This window comes from Heptranchias perlo, chromosome 6 (assembly GCF_035084215.1).
Source record: "Heptranchias perlo isolate sHepPer1 chromosome 6, sHepPer1.hap1, whole genome shotgun sequence".
NCBI lineage: Eukaryota > Metazoa > Chordata > Chondrichthyes > Hexanchiformes > Hexanchidae > Heptranchias > Heptranchias perlo.
In genome coordinates, this window is record NC_090330.1 from 27,670,228 (window position 1) to 27,684,323 (window position 14,096).

A 14,096-nucleotide genomic window follows, 5' to 3' on the forward strand; every position below is an offset into this window, starting at 1 on the left:
TGACTTGGACAGATATCGCCCTTCCTTCATCGTCACTGGGTCAGAATCCTGGAATTCTATCGTGGGTGCGCCACCACCATAAGGTCTGCAGCAGTTCAAGAAGAAGGCCATAACCTTCTCCAGGCAACTAGAGAAGGGAAATAAGTGCAGGCTTGCCATTAATTGCCCTCATCCTGAGAACAAATTCTTAAAAATTCAAAATTGACATTTTTTTTTACATAGAATGTACAGCACAGAAACAGGCCATTCGGCCCAACTGGTCCATGCGGTGTTTATGTTCCACATGTGTACATGTTAATGAAATTGTATCAGTATTGGGATAATATTTTGCTATCTTGATCAACTTCTTTGACTTTTGTAGGTGTTCCACCATTGACTGGCACTGGAACAATCATAATAATTGTTGATGACCTCAATGATAACACTCCTCTCTTTGACCAAAGTATGTACACTGTCACTATCAGTGAAGATGCCCCCATTGGTGTAACGGTTTTAATGGTCAATGCTGTAGATCCAGATACTGGAGAGAACGGACAAATCAGGTATGATATCATCACAGTTTTGTTGACCACCACACAGAGACCCGTATGATATTTTTTACATCTTTGTTAAAATCTGAGCTTTTCATATAATGGTACCTTCCTTCCATCTTTCCATCTATCTGCTTGTCTGCCAATATTAACTTGTTTACTTCAATAATTTAAAAAATCTTTTATGTTTTCTACTTATCGGAGACTGGGTTTTTTTCTCACCTGAGCTATGCCTAAAACTATTAACGTTTGTGAGTTTGCAAGAAGCATTGTGCCACCTCAAAAATATTGAAACATATCAATAGTTTTATATTTAAACATGGCAAGAGTCCTTTTAGGCAGATGCTGATGAGGTCAGCATCTGCCTAAAAAATAAAACTACCTGGAATCATCTATGTGTCTTATTCACAAATCTGTTCGATGGGACATTTTGGTATTTTCACCAAGCTTAACATGTGATTCCACTTCATTATCCCCTGGACTCCTTTGGAAAAACAAGCATCTTAAAAGCAGCATTTGTAAATATTCCACAATTGAGAAGAAACTTACATTAATCACTTAAAAACACTTCATCTGACTTTAACTAAATTTAATAATGCACATTTCTCTTATACAAAACCTGCCTTATTTTGATATTAAGGAAGCTGTTTCAACAAATTAATTTCTATAATTTAACTCTTATCATTGCCCACATCTCAGCACTACTCTCCTTCAGCTGGGTGGGTAGCATAGTTTTCAATGCTATTCTGTTCAAGTCAACAAAATATGTACTTTCCAAGTGGTTTCTTTGTTCATTTCTAAAGCACCACGCATGGGCGCACACACACACACACACACACACACACAAACACTCCCTCAACCACATACACTCACCCTTCAATCTCTTTTAATTCAGGCAACTGATTCAACAGTTCAACCTTTGTTTACACCCTTCAACTTGCAGGCTATGTGCTTATTGAACTGAAACTTAGCTGAAACATTGATGCTTACTCATATTAAGAAAACATCTGTTAATTCCTGTCGTCAAATGTCTTATTATATCTCCTAGGTAAGCATTATAGCATTTCATTGCTTATTATGTTATATATAAAAAATAGTTCTTTGCCTTTATTGTGAAATCCAAACTGTGTGTTGCCCATGTGTATGAACTGCATCATCATTGTATTGGTATCTTTTGCATAAACTCTCTGTAAATCATACAGCTAGCTGGATTTTCCATTCCTAACCGTCTATTTTAACAATGTAAATTGGGTAGCCAGTAGTGGAAAGTGAGCAGGAACTCCATTCTGACAGAACTCCACCCACTTTTTCACTCAGTCTATTTTCCAACATCATTCACATTGGCCGGTGAAGTACCATGTGTGGGCGGCTAAAGACAAATGAGCTATTTAATGGCATGGTGACACCTCCCATCAGATTTTCCATCTTATCTATCTCAATTGCATCTAGACACATCCTCACCTGTATAAACTAGGTGTTCAGGTCCAGGTAGACTCTAGAGAAAAGGCAGAAGTGAATTTAAAGAGCCCAGCTTCTAGATTGGTATGGTTTCCAGAAACCTTACATCTGACTTGGGTTTGTTGTTTTTTTCTGGTGGTCGGGCGGGGGGGGGGGGTTCACTGTTGCTAACTATTTGCCCATCTGCCTTTGCGCCATTAGCTTTGAAGCTTCCAATTCCATAACTCCCAATTTCAGACCGGGCACAATAAGTTTCCCACTGGGAATTCTTTATATCTTTGCTTTTTGGAAGAAGTGGCGATGTCATGCTGGTCAAGCTGCATCGGAGGCTTATGTTACCCACACCCCAGTACCCCCACATCAAAATGTATAGGCAGAGGGCTTCCTACCTCGAATTGTCCCAGAAGTACCATCACAGACACTGATACTACATGGCCACTGATCTTCAGGAGAGCTGACCTTACGTAACCAATGAGATAAGCAAAGTCCTACAACCATTCACCAAGCCTATCAAAATTGGAAGAGATAACCTTCTCCAAAATGGCACCCTGACCTCCATGGAAGCAATCTAGACATCCACAGAGTAAACCCAGACTGCCCTTAGGGCCTCTGTCACAGGGTCCTCCGCCATAGATAGTCCTGGAGCTGCCACATGCTGCATATGTACTGCAGTGCTGTTAATTGGTCCTCCAATGTCTCGCTGCTAGTGGACTTCTCCGCCCAAGTCACTATTTGTCACATTCTGTCTGACATAGACCCCCAATGCCTGATGCTCTATTAGGATCATAGTACTCATGATCTTCAGATCACTAGGCTCTTCAGCTAAGAGACAACAGAGGTAATTTTCACCTTCACCACTTGGGCGGAAAACTGACGGGTTCTATAATAGATCAGCTATTCTCTCCACCAGTTTATCGACTAAGTGGTGAAAGTGAAAATTACCCCCAACACCTCCTGACCCTCTGGTGGTCATCTTCATCCTCATACACCAGCTGCTCCTCACCACCTGTGCACTGTGCGTCACCCAGTGCCCTCTCATCTGCCTTACTTTCTAAGTCTTCTAGGGTGGATGTCTCTGAACTCGTGCTTGGGAGGGATAGAATGAGTGCCAATGCATGCTGCAAAGTATTGGTATCATCGGACGCTGAGAGGCCTGCTTCTTGCTTTTGCTGCAGCACATCTACAGGAACAAAAGAGGAAGCAGAGCTCACTTTTTGAGAAGGAGTAACACAAGGGTTTTGTAGTATGGTTCACTGAAAATGAATACGGGGTACAATAGGAACAGAAAGAGAAGCAGAATACCATGGCAAACCCTTAGGTTGGACATGCTATATTACTTCCCCATCTCCAACATCCCCTGTGGCTTCCTTGTCTAGGATCTGCAAAGCTTCTTCCTCATAGAGGTGAGAGGTCGCTGGTTTGAGGGGTCGCCATCTGTCACCAATTTTTCACGGCTGTTACATGCATTTCCTCCTTGAAAAAGACTGCAAAAAATGAGAATTACCTTCAATTCACATAACATGAAGTGAAACTCAGATGTCAGAATGCAGCCAGTAATGAGTGTGATGACAGAATAATGCAACTAGCTATTATAATCCATGGGAAGCTTTTGTGTGGTGATTGCATGTGAGGATATGAGTGAAGGAACACTTTCAGGTAAAGGCTGGGGTATAAAAGGCACCGTGTTACCTCATGGTAATGATGGTAAACAATTCATGCACTTTAATACAATGTGAGAGGAAGGTCTTTCTAAGTGCATTCTTGGAAAGTGTGGCTGATTCCTCTTACCTTACCTGACCTGGCAAGGTCATTAATCTTTAGCCCAGCACTGAGTTGCCACACGTGGGTGATTCAATTGGCACTCATTGGCCTGACTACCCTCTTCCAGTAACCTGCTGTAGCTCTTAATTTCTTTTGTCAGTTTCTCCTCAGCCTAACCTCCTGAAGTAACACATTGGAATCTGCAGAACAGGGGGCTTTTTTCCCTACAGCTCATGCTTCCTACATATGGATAGCAATCATAAAGATTCCTGCAGCTAAAACAATTTTGAGGATGCCTGGCCCCTTATGCTGCTGCAGGCCTTTAAATGCTGTAGCATCACACTACTCCTTATCCACCAATGGTCGAGCTCCCAATCAGAGATATTTACAATCCCTATATATTATCCAAATTCTTTTGGAACATGGAAATGATGACAGGCTCTACACCAGTGGCATCAGGTGGGTGCTATCTCACCCAATCGCACTGTGGGGATCATGTCCAGCAGAAAATCCAGGCTGCTACCTTTACAGAATACAAAGCTGCATGAAAATGTAACTTCTACAGAAGACTTTACAGTGAATGGTAAAGCTATAAATTGTAAATGTTACTACCAAATTGTTCAAATTGTACTCATTTAATTTCTAGTTACTCAGTGGAAGGTGGAGAGTCTCCGTTCTCTATTGACCCAATCAGTGGGGAAATCATCACTACTTCTGCTTTGGACAGAGAAGCCCAAACAAATTATACACTGATTGTTCTAGCTAATGACAGAAATGACATACAGCCCTTGTCCAGTTCAGCCTCAGTGTTCATCACAATAGGAGATGTTAATGATGAACCACCTCAATTCCTGAATGACCCATATGTTGCTAATGTTCCTGCAATTCTGAATGAAGGTAAGTTCCTGAAATAAATCTACATATTCATATGAAACTAAGATATTTCCATAACTGCTGTCTTTGATAGTTCCTTTAATTATGCTTATGTATGGCTGTGATACAAATTTCTTCCCAAGAAGTAACTAAGAACAACAACTTGGATTTATGTAATGCCTTTAACGCAGAAAAAAATCATGTCAAGGCACTTCTTAAAGGTATAGTTAGAAACAGATGCTGACACAAAGAGAGACAGATTAAGGGGGAAGATCAAAGGTATAAGCAAAGAGGTAAGTTTTAAGGAGGGACTTAAAAGAGGAGAGGGAGGTGAAGAGGCAGAGCAATTAAGGGAAGGAGTTCCAAAAAGTGGGACCTAGGCGACTAAAATTGTGTGGGTGCGGGGGTGGGGGGAGGGGGGGCACAAGGCCAGAGTCAGAGCAAAAGAGAATTCAGGAAGGATTGTAAAGCTGGTGGAAATTGCTGGGACAGATGAGTCTATGGGGGGATTTAACGACAAGGACAAGCATTTTAAATTTAAGACATTGGTGGATTGGGTACTAATGTAGGTTAGCAAGAATGGGTTAGCTGGGCGAATGGAATTTGGTACCTCAGAGGATGAAAGCCCAGCAAGGAGAGCAATAAAGTAGTCAAGTCTAGAAATGACAAAGACAGTGGATAGACTGAGGTAGGGGTAAAGATGAGAGATGTTATGGAGGTGGAAGTAGGCCATTTTTGTAATTAGAGCGGATATGGGGACAGAAGCACAGCTCAAGGTCGAAAGGACCTCTAATGTTATGAACAGTCTGGTTAAAGCTGAAACAGTGGCCAGGGATGCTGATAGAGTCAGTGGCGAGGAAACGGAGTTCATGGCAAGGGCATTCAATACTTCAATATTCTCAATATTTAGCTGGAGGATGTTAAGGCTCATTGCAGTCAGACAAGCAGTCTGATAGAATAGAAGCAATGGAGGTGTCAAGAGGGTGTGGTGGAGAGGTAGAGCTGGATGTCATCAGTCATCAGCGTACATGTGGAAGCTGACCCTCATGACTTTGGATGATGTTACCAAGGAGCAGCATGTAGATGAGGAAGAGGAGGGATACAAAGATGAATCCTTTGGGGGTTCTGGAGGTGACAGTGGAGGGGTGGGAAGAGAAGCCATTGCTAAACATGCTCTGGCTACGATTGGATAAGTAAGAATGAAACCAAGTGAAAGCAATCACACTGAGATGGACAACGGAGGAAAAGTGTTGGTGGATGATAATGTGGTTAACCATTTTGAAGGCTGCAGAGAGGTTAAGAAGGACTAGATGGGACAATGCACTACAGTCACAGTCATAGAGAAGGTAATTCATAACTTTCAGTGCAATGAGAGGGAAGGAAACAAGAAGTTGTGGAAGAAATAGGCACCAAGCTGGGAGGTAACAACACATTTGAGGACCTAAGCTTTCTTAAAATGTTTAGCAGGATAGGAATGATATCTACATTATCATCTACATCAGTGGGTAGTTTCAAGTTCCAGTAAAAGCCAACAATTTGGTCTGACTGTCAAACATGTAATAAATGTTTATACTTTTGAACAGAAATAGAGGTAAAATCTGACCTCCGCCACTGACCTGCTAAAGTTCATGGTGCCATGGAAAGATTCCGTGATTTGAATGTCTCCAACAAGTTAGAACTGTGTGTGGGGCACCTCCTTCCCTCAGCCAAACAGGCCAGAAATTTCGGCTGCACAATTCTGGAGGAGGGGTATGCCAAATTCCCTCTGAAAACATTACTTTATAGAGGGGCAGCTTCAAAAAAATGACAGAAAAAAATTTAATGTACAGATTTTGAGGTCCATCCCTCAAACCTGGCCTGGACCCCACAACCAGTGATTCAGCCAGTACACCTGATCTGACCAGATATACCTATGCTGAGTCCCCAAAAAGGCCCAGGGCCAATCCTCTCTTCTGTCAATGGCTTTATAAGAGGCAGGAGCAGGTCTGCCCCCACAAGGAATTTGGATCTGAAATCTTTGGCATAAGTTTATCCTGGGTTCCGGGCTAGTTTCCAAGAATCCTGCCAAAGTTACAGAAGGAGCCCACCAGAACAGCTATGGAGTTCTGGGACCTATATAGGTACAGTGAAAATCTGATAAGATCATTGAGACGAGATGGTTGAAAGCAATATGAGGGCTTACCAGTTTTATCTGCAACAATTTGGGGCAGGTAACTAAACTGGAGTTTCTAAATGTGTGCTATACAGTGGACTATCATATTAATCCATATGATCTTATTAGGTTTGATTGTAACATATTATTATGGATGTATTTTTACTGAATCTCTGCCTTTAACAGGCTCAATTGTTTATGCAGTAACAGCAAAGGATGGAGATACCGGGATAAATGCTGACCTACGCTTTTCTTTATCTGGCCCAAATGCAAACAAGTTTGTTATCGACCCACTTAGGGGTGTGATTTTTGCACAACATGTATTGAAAGGACCAATGGATATTATAATAAATGTTAATGTAACCGATGGAGGAAAAGATCCAAAAATGGACAGTACATCTGTTACAGTGCGATTTCAAAACACCACTGACTTCCCCCAAATATCTGTGGATAACAAAGTGCATGTCTACCCAGAAGATCAAGTAGTAAATACTGTGATTTCTAAGGTCAGTGCCTTAGGCAAAGAGAAAGGAAAAGTCAGACCTATTTTCTTTTATCTTGCAGCAGGCAACTTTGGAGATGTGTTTCAAATCAACCAACTAACAGGAGAATTGATTATTAAAAAAGCACTGGATTTTGAGATTATAAAACATTACCAGCTTTGGATTGAAGCCAGGAATTCAGGTTCACCACCATTTTCTTCCTATGCAAGAATAGATGTCAATGTTACAGACGTAAATGACAATTTTCCTGCATTCAAACAGAATGTCTACAGATGTGAAATATATGAAAATGTTCCAGCCAGCAAAGTCTGCAATGTGTCTGCAGCTGATTTGGATTCTGCTCTGAATGGGTTGTTAGAATATCGTATCACTGATGGAAATGTTAATGATGTATTTAATATCAATAGTTCCACTGGAGTCATAAGAACTGCTCGGATGTTAGACAGGGAACGAATGGCATTATATACATTAACAGTTGAAGCAAAAGACAAAGGAAGCAACTACAAAACAGGCACAGCATCAGTCATCATCTCTGTTCTAGACAAAAATGACAACGCTCCTCGGTTTTCCCAAATCTTCCTTGCACACGTTGTAGAAAATGCTCCAGTCGGTTTTACCATTGTACAAATTACCACCACAGATGAAGATATTGGTGTAAACGCTATTAGTACCTACAGTATTTCAGATCAGAGCGCAAGTCTGCCATTCGGTGTGAATCAAAGTACTGGAGATTTAATCGTGACAAGGCCATTGGACAGAGAGACAACAGATTGGTACATTTTAAGAGTGCATGCCAATGATTCAGCATGGGATGTAAACACAGATGTCACTATATTTGTCACTGATACAAATGACAATGCACCACAATTTACTGAGCCATTTTACAGTCTAACTGTCCCAGAGCCCAAAGAGAAAGAAAGGTTTATTCTGCAAGTATCTGCTACTGACCCTGATTTGGAACTCAATGGAAAAATATTCTACTTCCTTCAGTCTCCAAATGAATTCTTCAGAATTAATGCAACAACTGGCGAGATCTTCACTAAGCAGTTCATTTCATTTAAAAATTCAGATAACACCAGAACTGACCAGAACAAAATTAAGTTTACTGTAATTGCCTCAGACCTTGGTGAGCAACCAATTCTAAGTGAGACAACTGTGGCAGTTACTATTGTAGCTCGTAATGATTATTCACCCGTATTTTTGCCACACAGGCAGTTGACTCCAGTTCCCATGAATTTAGCTTTTGGCACCAAGGTGGCCAAAGTAATTGCAGTTGATGAAGACTTGTATTCAAATGGAAAAGTAAAATATTATAGCACTGGAAATAATGGCTCATTTCTTTTTGACATTGAGCAGGATAGTGGTTGGATTTTTGTTACTAACTCTCTAGCTTCAAGTCTGAATAAAGTATTCACTGTATCAGTAACAGCAATTGATGAAGGCGAACCACCTCTCTTCTCTAATACTACAGTCAACTTTGTGATCACTGAAGAAAATAGATTTACTCCACAATTTTCTACTCTAGAAGTGAATTTTTCTATTCCTGAAGACCAGTCTTCTGGTTCTGTTATTGGTAATCTTACTGCTTCTGACACTGACCAAGGGATAAATGGCCACATAATTTACTCTATAGTAGCTGGCAACAATGGAGAACATTTTACTATTGGAAACACTACTGGGTTGCTAACTTTAGATAGAAGTTTAGATTTTGAAATGGATTCTGTTTACAGTCTTCAGATTTATGGCCAAGATGGTGGATGGATCTCGAAGACTGGTTCCATTAATGTTGTTATACGAGTTGAAGATGTCAATGACAATCCTCCAGCATTTTGTTACAATGTATTTTGTGCAACTGTGGCAGAGAACTCACCATGTGGCACCACAGTCCTCAAAGTAAATGCAACAGACAATGACTCTGGAATCCATGCTGAGATAAATTATGCAATTGAGGATGGGCATATGGAAGTGTTTTTTATAGATCCACAGACTGGAATAATAGCCGTGCAAGAAATTTTAAATTTTGAGTTGCATCAGTTCTATGAAATAACTGTTAGAGCTTTTAACACTCATGACAGCAATCAATTCAGTCTGGCTAAAGTATATGTTAATGTCACAGGAGTGAATGAATACATTCCTCAATTTGATAAAAAACAGTATAATTTTGCAGTTTCAGAGAATGAACTTAAAGGAACTATTGTAGGCCGCGTGACTGCAACCGATCGTGATCTTGGTTTTGATGGTGTGGTTAACTACTTACTTATAGGAAAAAGCAAAGAGAAAGACTTTTGGATTATTGACAATACTGGGGAGATAGTTGTTTCTGGTAACATGAAACTGCACGGTGGTAGTTATGTTCTTCTTCGAGTGCTTGCTAAAAATGCTGGAAGAATACGTGGCTTTGATGTAGATGAAGCACTAATTAACATTACTATTCTTAATGATAACGATGCCCCAGTATTTAAATCTGCTGTCTATCAGACCCATGTTAGAGAAGATGCACTTGTTGACACTTCAGTTATAGCTCTGAAGGCCAATGACTCAGACATCATTCTAGAGTGGAATCAGCTCGTGATTGAAATTAAAGATGGAAACAAAAACAATTCATTTTCTATCAATTCTAGAACCGGTGAAATATTTGTTGCACGTTCTCTTGACAGGGAAACCGTGCCATTTTACAACATGACCATCATTGCATTTGATAGAGGGACCACCCCAGCAATAGGTAGCACACAACTGGTGATCATAATTGATGATGTTAATGATAATGGTCCCACTCTTGTTAGTACTGAAGGGTATGTAATGGAGAATCAACCTCCTGGCACACAAATTATTTCCCTGAATGCCACAGATTTGGACCTCCCTCCCAATCAAGGACCATTCACTTACCAGCTAGCAGATAATAATGCCAGTAGTTTTGTTACATTGTCTCCAGCTGGTGTTTTGTCCACTAAGAAAATGATTGACAGAGAACTTGTTAGTGAGTTGTATTTGCCCGTAATTGTGCATGATTCTGGAATCCCACCAATGTCTTTAATGAGTATTTTTCATGTCCTTGTTCTAGATCAAAATGACAACCCTCCTTTGCCCAGAAACCTTTATATTCAAGTCAATTATTATGGTAAATATTTCCCTGGTGGCAAGGTAGGTAGTGTGAAGCCAGAAGATCCAGATGTATCCAACATATTCAACTGCAGCATAGTAACCAATTCCACTACAAGTTTGACTGTAGTAGCAGACTCCTGTGAACTGCTATCTGGAAAACAGCTACGCGAAGAGGATTTTAATCTCACAGTTAAGGCAAATGACAATGTTCACAGTACCGTCTCTAGCAGTATACATATAAAATACAAACATTTTAACAATGCCACAATTGACAACAGTGTTCTTCTTCTGATCACACCCTCCGTTAAGGAATTTCTGGATAAAAAATATATACATTTGGTCAAGGCTATTGATGATCAGCTAAGCAAAAATATTACAAAACTGTATATCTTTGGGATGGTGCCCATGGGTAATCAAACTCTCTTGATGACAGCTATTAAAAGTAACAATGGGCAGTATCTATCTAGGAGCACCGTGATAGATTTTTACACAGTTCATAAAGAATGGCTTAGGACTCGTATTGGAATCACAATTTCTGCGGTTGGTTATGATCCTTGTACAACAAACCCTTGCCACCATGATGCTGTCTGCACAAAGCAAAGTGGTGTCAGCTTAGACACTGTAGTTCTAGAAAGTTCTTCAGTCATTTTTCTGAGTCACGTCCTAATGGGGCCATTTATCTGTAGCTGCCCAAACGGATATGTTGGTCAGTTGTGTGAGTTGGACATTGATGAATGTCAGGCTGCCCCGTGTAGTAATCAGGGAACTTGCCTGAACTACCAAGGAACATTCTCTTGCACTTGTCCTGAAGGCTTTACAGGGTCCCTTTGTGAAACAGATATAAATGAATGCCAACAAAACCTGTGTCAGAATGGAGCTACTTGCATGAATATGCCTGGAACCTTTCTATGTATATGTTCTCCAGGTTATACAGGTAATAATCACAATAATTAAACTTTTTTAGACTATTAAAGCTAATAAGAGACACAGAATATTTACTGGAGGAACTAATCTACTATGTGCTATGATTATATTGATTATGGAACACAATTTTACATAATGCTAAATTCAGGCTTTAGCCATAATGAAAATATAATCAATCTTGTTTATTTTAACATTACATTTTTCCAACATGGCTCTTTCTTTGTATGTACAATTCCATTCTATTGTGTTTAATTTAAAAACTTTACTTTATCATTGTGCTCAAGTAAAAATAGTATATAAATGTTGTATAGATCATCTCTGATTATTTCCTCATCTCTCCATAAACCCCCATGGAAAAAACTCTCCACCAGGTCCTTTACAATCTCACTTTCAAATTGATAATTCTCTCATCTTTGTCCTTCCACTTGTCGTGATACCTCCACTGCTGTCAACTTACTTAACCACTCCCTCGCCTATGTGTTCAAAGCCTTTGTTCCCAGTAAAACAATTACTGCCTCCCTCCTCTATCATGTCCCTGGTATAGCCCCCATCTTCACTCCCTCAAGTCACAGTGGCGCAAACTCAAGCATACCTGCCACATAATTGGCCTAGCCGTTCATCGGCAGATCTCACTTGACCACATCAAGCACTATTCTGTTTCATTATCCTCAGTCAAAACCAGCTGCTATTTCAGGATCATGTTGGACAGGCTCTTTTCCTCCGTGACACATCATTCAACAACTTGCATTTATATAGCACCTTTAACGTAGTAAAACGTCCCAAGGCGCTTCACAGGAGCGTTATCAAATAAAATTTGACATAATAAATCTCTCTCTCCTGCTCCTCCATCCTCACCTCAAACAACAAGTGTGAGGGGCTCATGAATTTGTTCATTATCAAGATCAAAACCATCCACACAGCTGGCTGCATTGCATTCTCTTCTTCATCTTGCCCTGAGCCCACTGCTCATCTCCCAGCCATTTTAGTGCTAAAACCTTATTTTTCTGTACTTTCTCCCCCATCTGCCCCCTACCTTCAGAAAGTAGCCATGATGTGGAGATGCTGGTGATGGACTGGGGTGGACAAATGTAAGGAATCTTACAACACCAGGTTATAGTCCAACAGTTTTATTTGAAAATCACAAGCTTTCAGAGATTATCTCCTTCGTCAGGTGAGTGAGTGAAAGGTTCTCAAATCGCATATCTTATATCAGGCTGGGACACAATCACACCAATCAAAGGTGTCGTTGGTGTTCAGACAGGTTAGCCACGGAAAACAGTACATCCCAGTATACTGAATACACAAGGGTCAGATTACAAAGCCAGAGAGAGAAAGAGACCCGAAAGGCAGAGAGAGAGAATGTCCAGTTGTATTAAAAACAGATAACTTTTTTTTCCTGCTGGTGGGGTTACATGTAGCGTGACATGAACCCAAGATCCCGGTTGAGGCTGTCCTCATGGGTGCGGAACTTGGCTATCAATTGTTCCGCCAAGTTCCGCAGGAAAAAAAAAGTTATCTGTTTTTAATACAACTGGACATTCTCTCTCTCTCTCTCTCTCTCTGCCTTACGGGTCTCTTTCTCTCTCTGGCTTTGTAATCTGACCCATTGTGTATTTAGTATACTGGGATGTACTGTTTTCTGTGGCTAACCTGTCTGAACACCAACGACACCTTTGATTGGTGTGATCGTGTCCCAGCCTAATATAAGATATGCGATTTGAGAACCTTTCTCTCACTCACCTGACGAAGGAGATAATCTCCGAAAGCTTGTGATTTTCAAATTAAACTGTTGGACTATAACCTGGTGTTGTAAGATTCCTTACATTTACCTTCAGAAAGGTCATGACCCACCTCCTAGTCCCTTTATACGATTACCAAGCAACTCCTGATCAGTCATTTTGCCTTCATGGCCCCAACGTCAGTTAACATTATTAACGGTTCCATCTCCACAAACACTGTCGATCTCCCTTTCAAAACCAAAACCTTCAAACTTTTTTTGTTCTTAAAAGCCATTCTCCAACTATGAGAGTGTCTTAATGCTACTCCTGAGCGTCCTACTGTGAAGTCTGTAAGTGTGGCCTGGGCATGGTTTGTCTTCTGGGTTTCTTTTCTCCTTCTTTATATATTCTCATCTTCCCTCGTCTTCCGTGAGGAAGTTCACCCTGACCAGAAATTCTCTGTATGGTGTTTCATAGACATGAATTTGTACCTTACAATTCCCTCGCACCTCACATTGGTGTTCCACAATAGTTTTGCAGTTTCAGTATTGTATTCTAGTCAACATGTTAAAAGTTATTTAAGAAAAATCTATTTAGTGGAATGGACTATACTATACTGCAATAATAATGTAAATAGGGGGTTTGTTACAGGTAAATTGTGTCAAAACACTATAAACTACTGTATGATGTCACCTTGCCTGAACCATGGAACATGTGTCAACCTTCCCAATGGATATAGTTGCAGATGCCCATTTGGTAAGTGCTCTTTTATGTCAACATTATCTTCATTTGAATTTGAATAGTGTTGCAGATATTATCAAAAGTAACATTATCATAGAATCATACAACGCAGAAGGAGGCCATTCGGCCCATCGTACACAGGTTAGAATTAATTCCAGAAGACATTTTTCCATTTCCTGTCTGAGTGAGATTGCTAATGGAATACCAGTTTTGTATTGTGGGCTATTAGGAACTGGATTGAGATCCCCAAACTTATTTTCAATAGGATCCTCCTTTTTATATCTTGGGAAGTGGTGACACTGGTAAAGCAGTATTTATTGCCCAATCCTACTTG

General features: G+C 40.4%; 1 protein-coding gene across 1 annotated transcript in view; it reads left to right on the forward strand.

The window, feature by feature from the left end:
• LOC137323171 (protocadherin Fat 4-like) overlaps window positions 1-14,096 on the forward strand; it is a 142,788-nt gene that overhangs the window by 64,591 nt on the left and 64,101 nt on the right. The window contains exons 7-10 of the mRNA XM_067986680.1: window positions 362-542; window positions 4,396-4,646; window positions 6,961-11,313; window positions 13,673-13,777. Coding sequence (XP_067842781.1) covers window positions 362-542; window positions 4,396-4,646; window positions 6,961-11,313; window positions 13,673-13,777 — 4,890 coding nt within the window. The remainder of the gene's footprint in view (window positions 1-361; window positions 543-4,395; window positions 4,647-6,960; window positions 11,314-13,672; window positions 13,778-14,096) is intronic.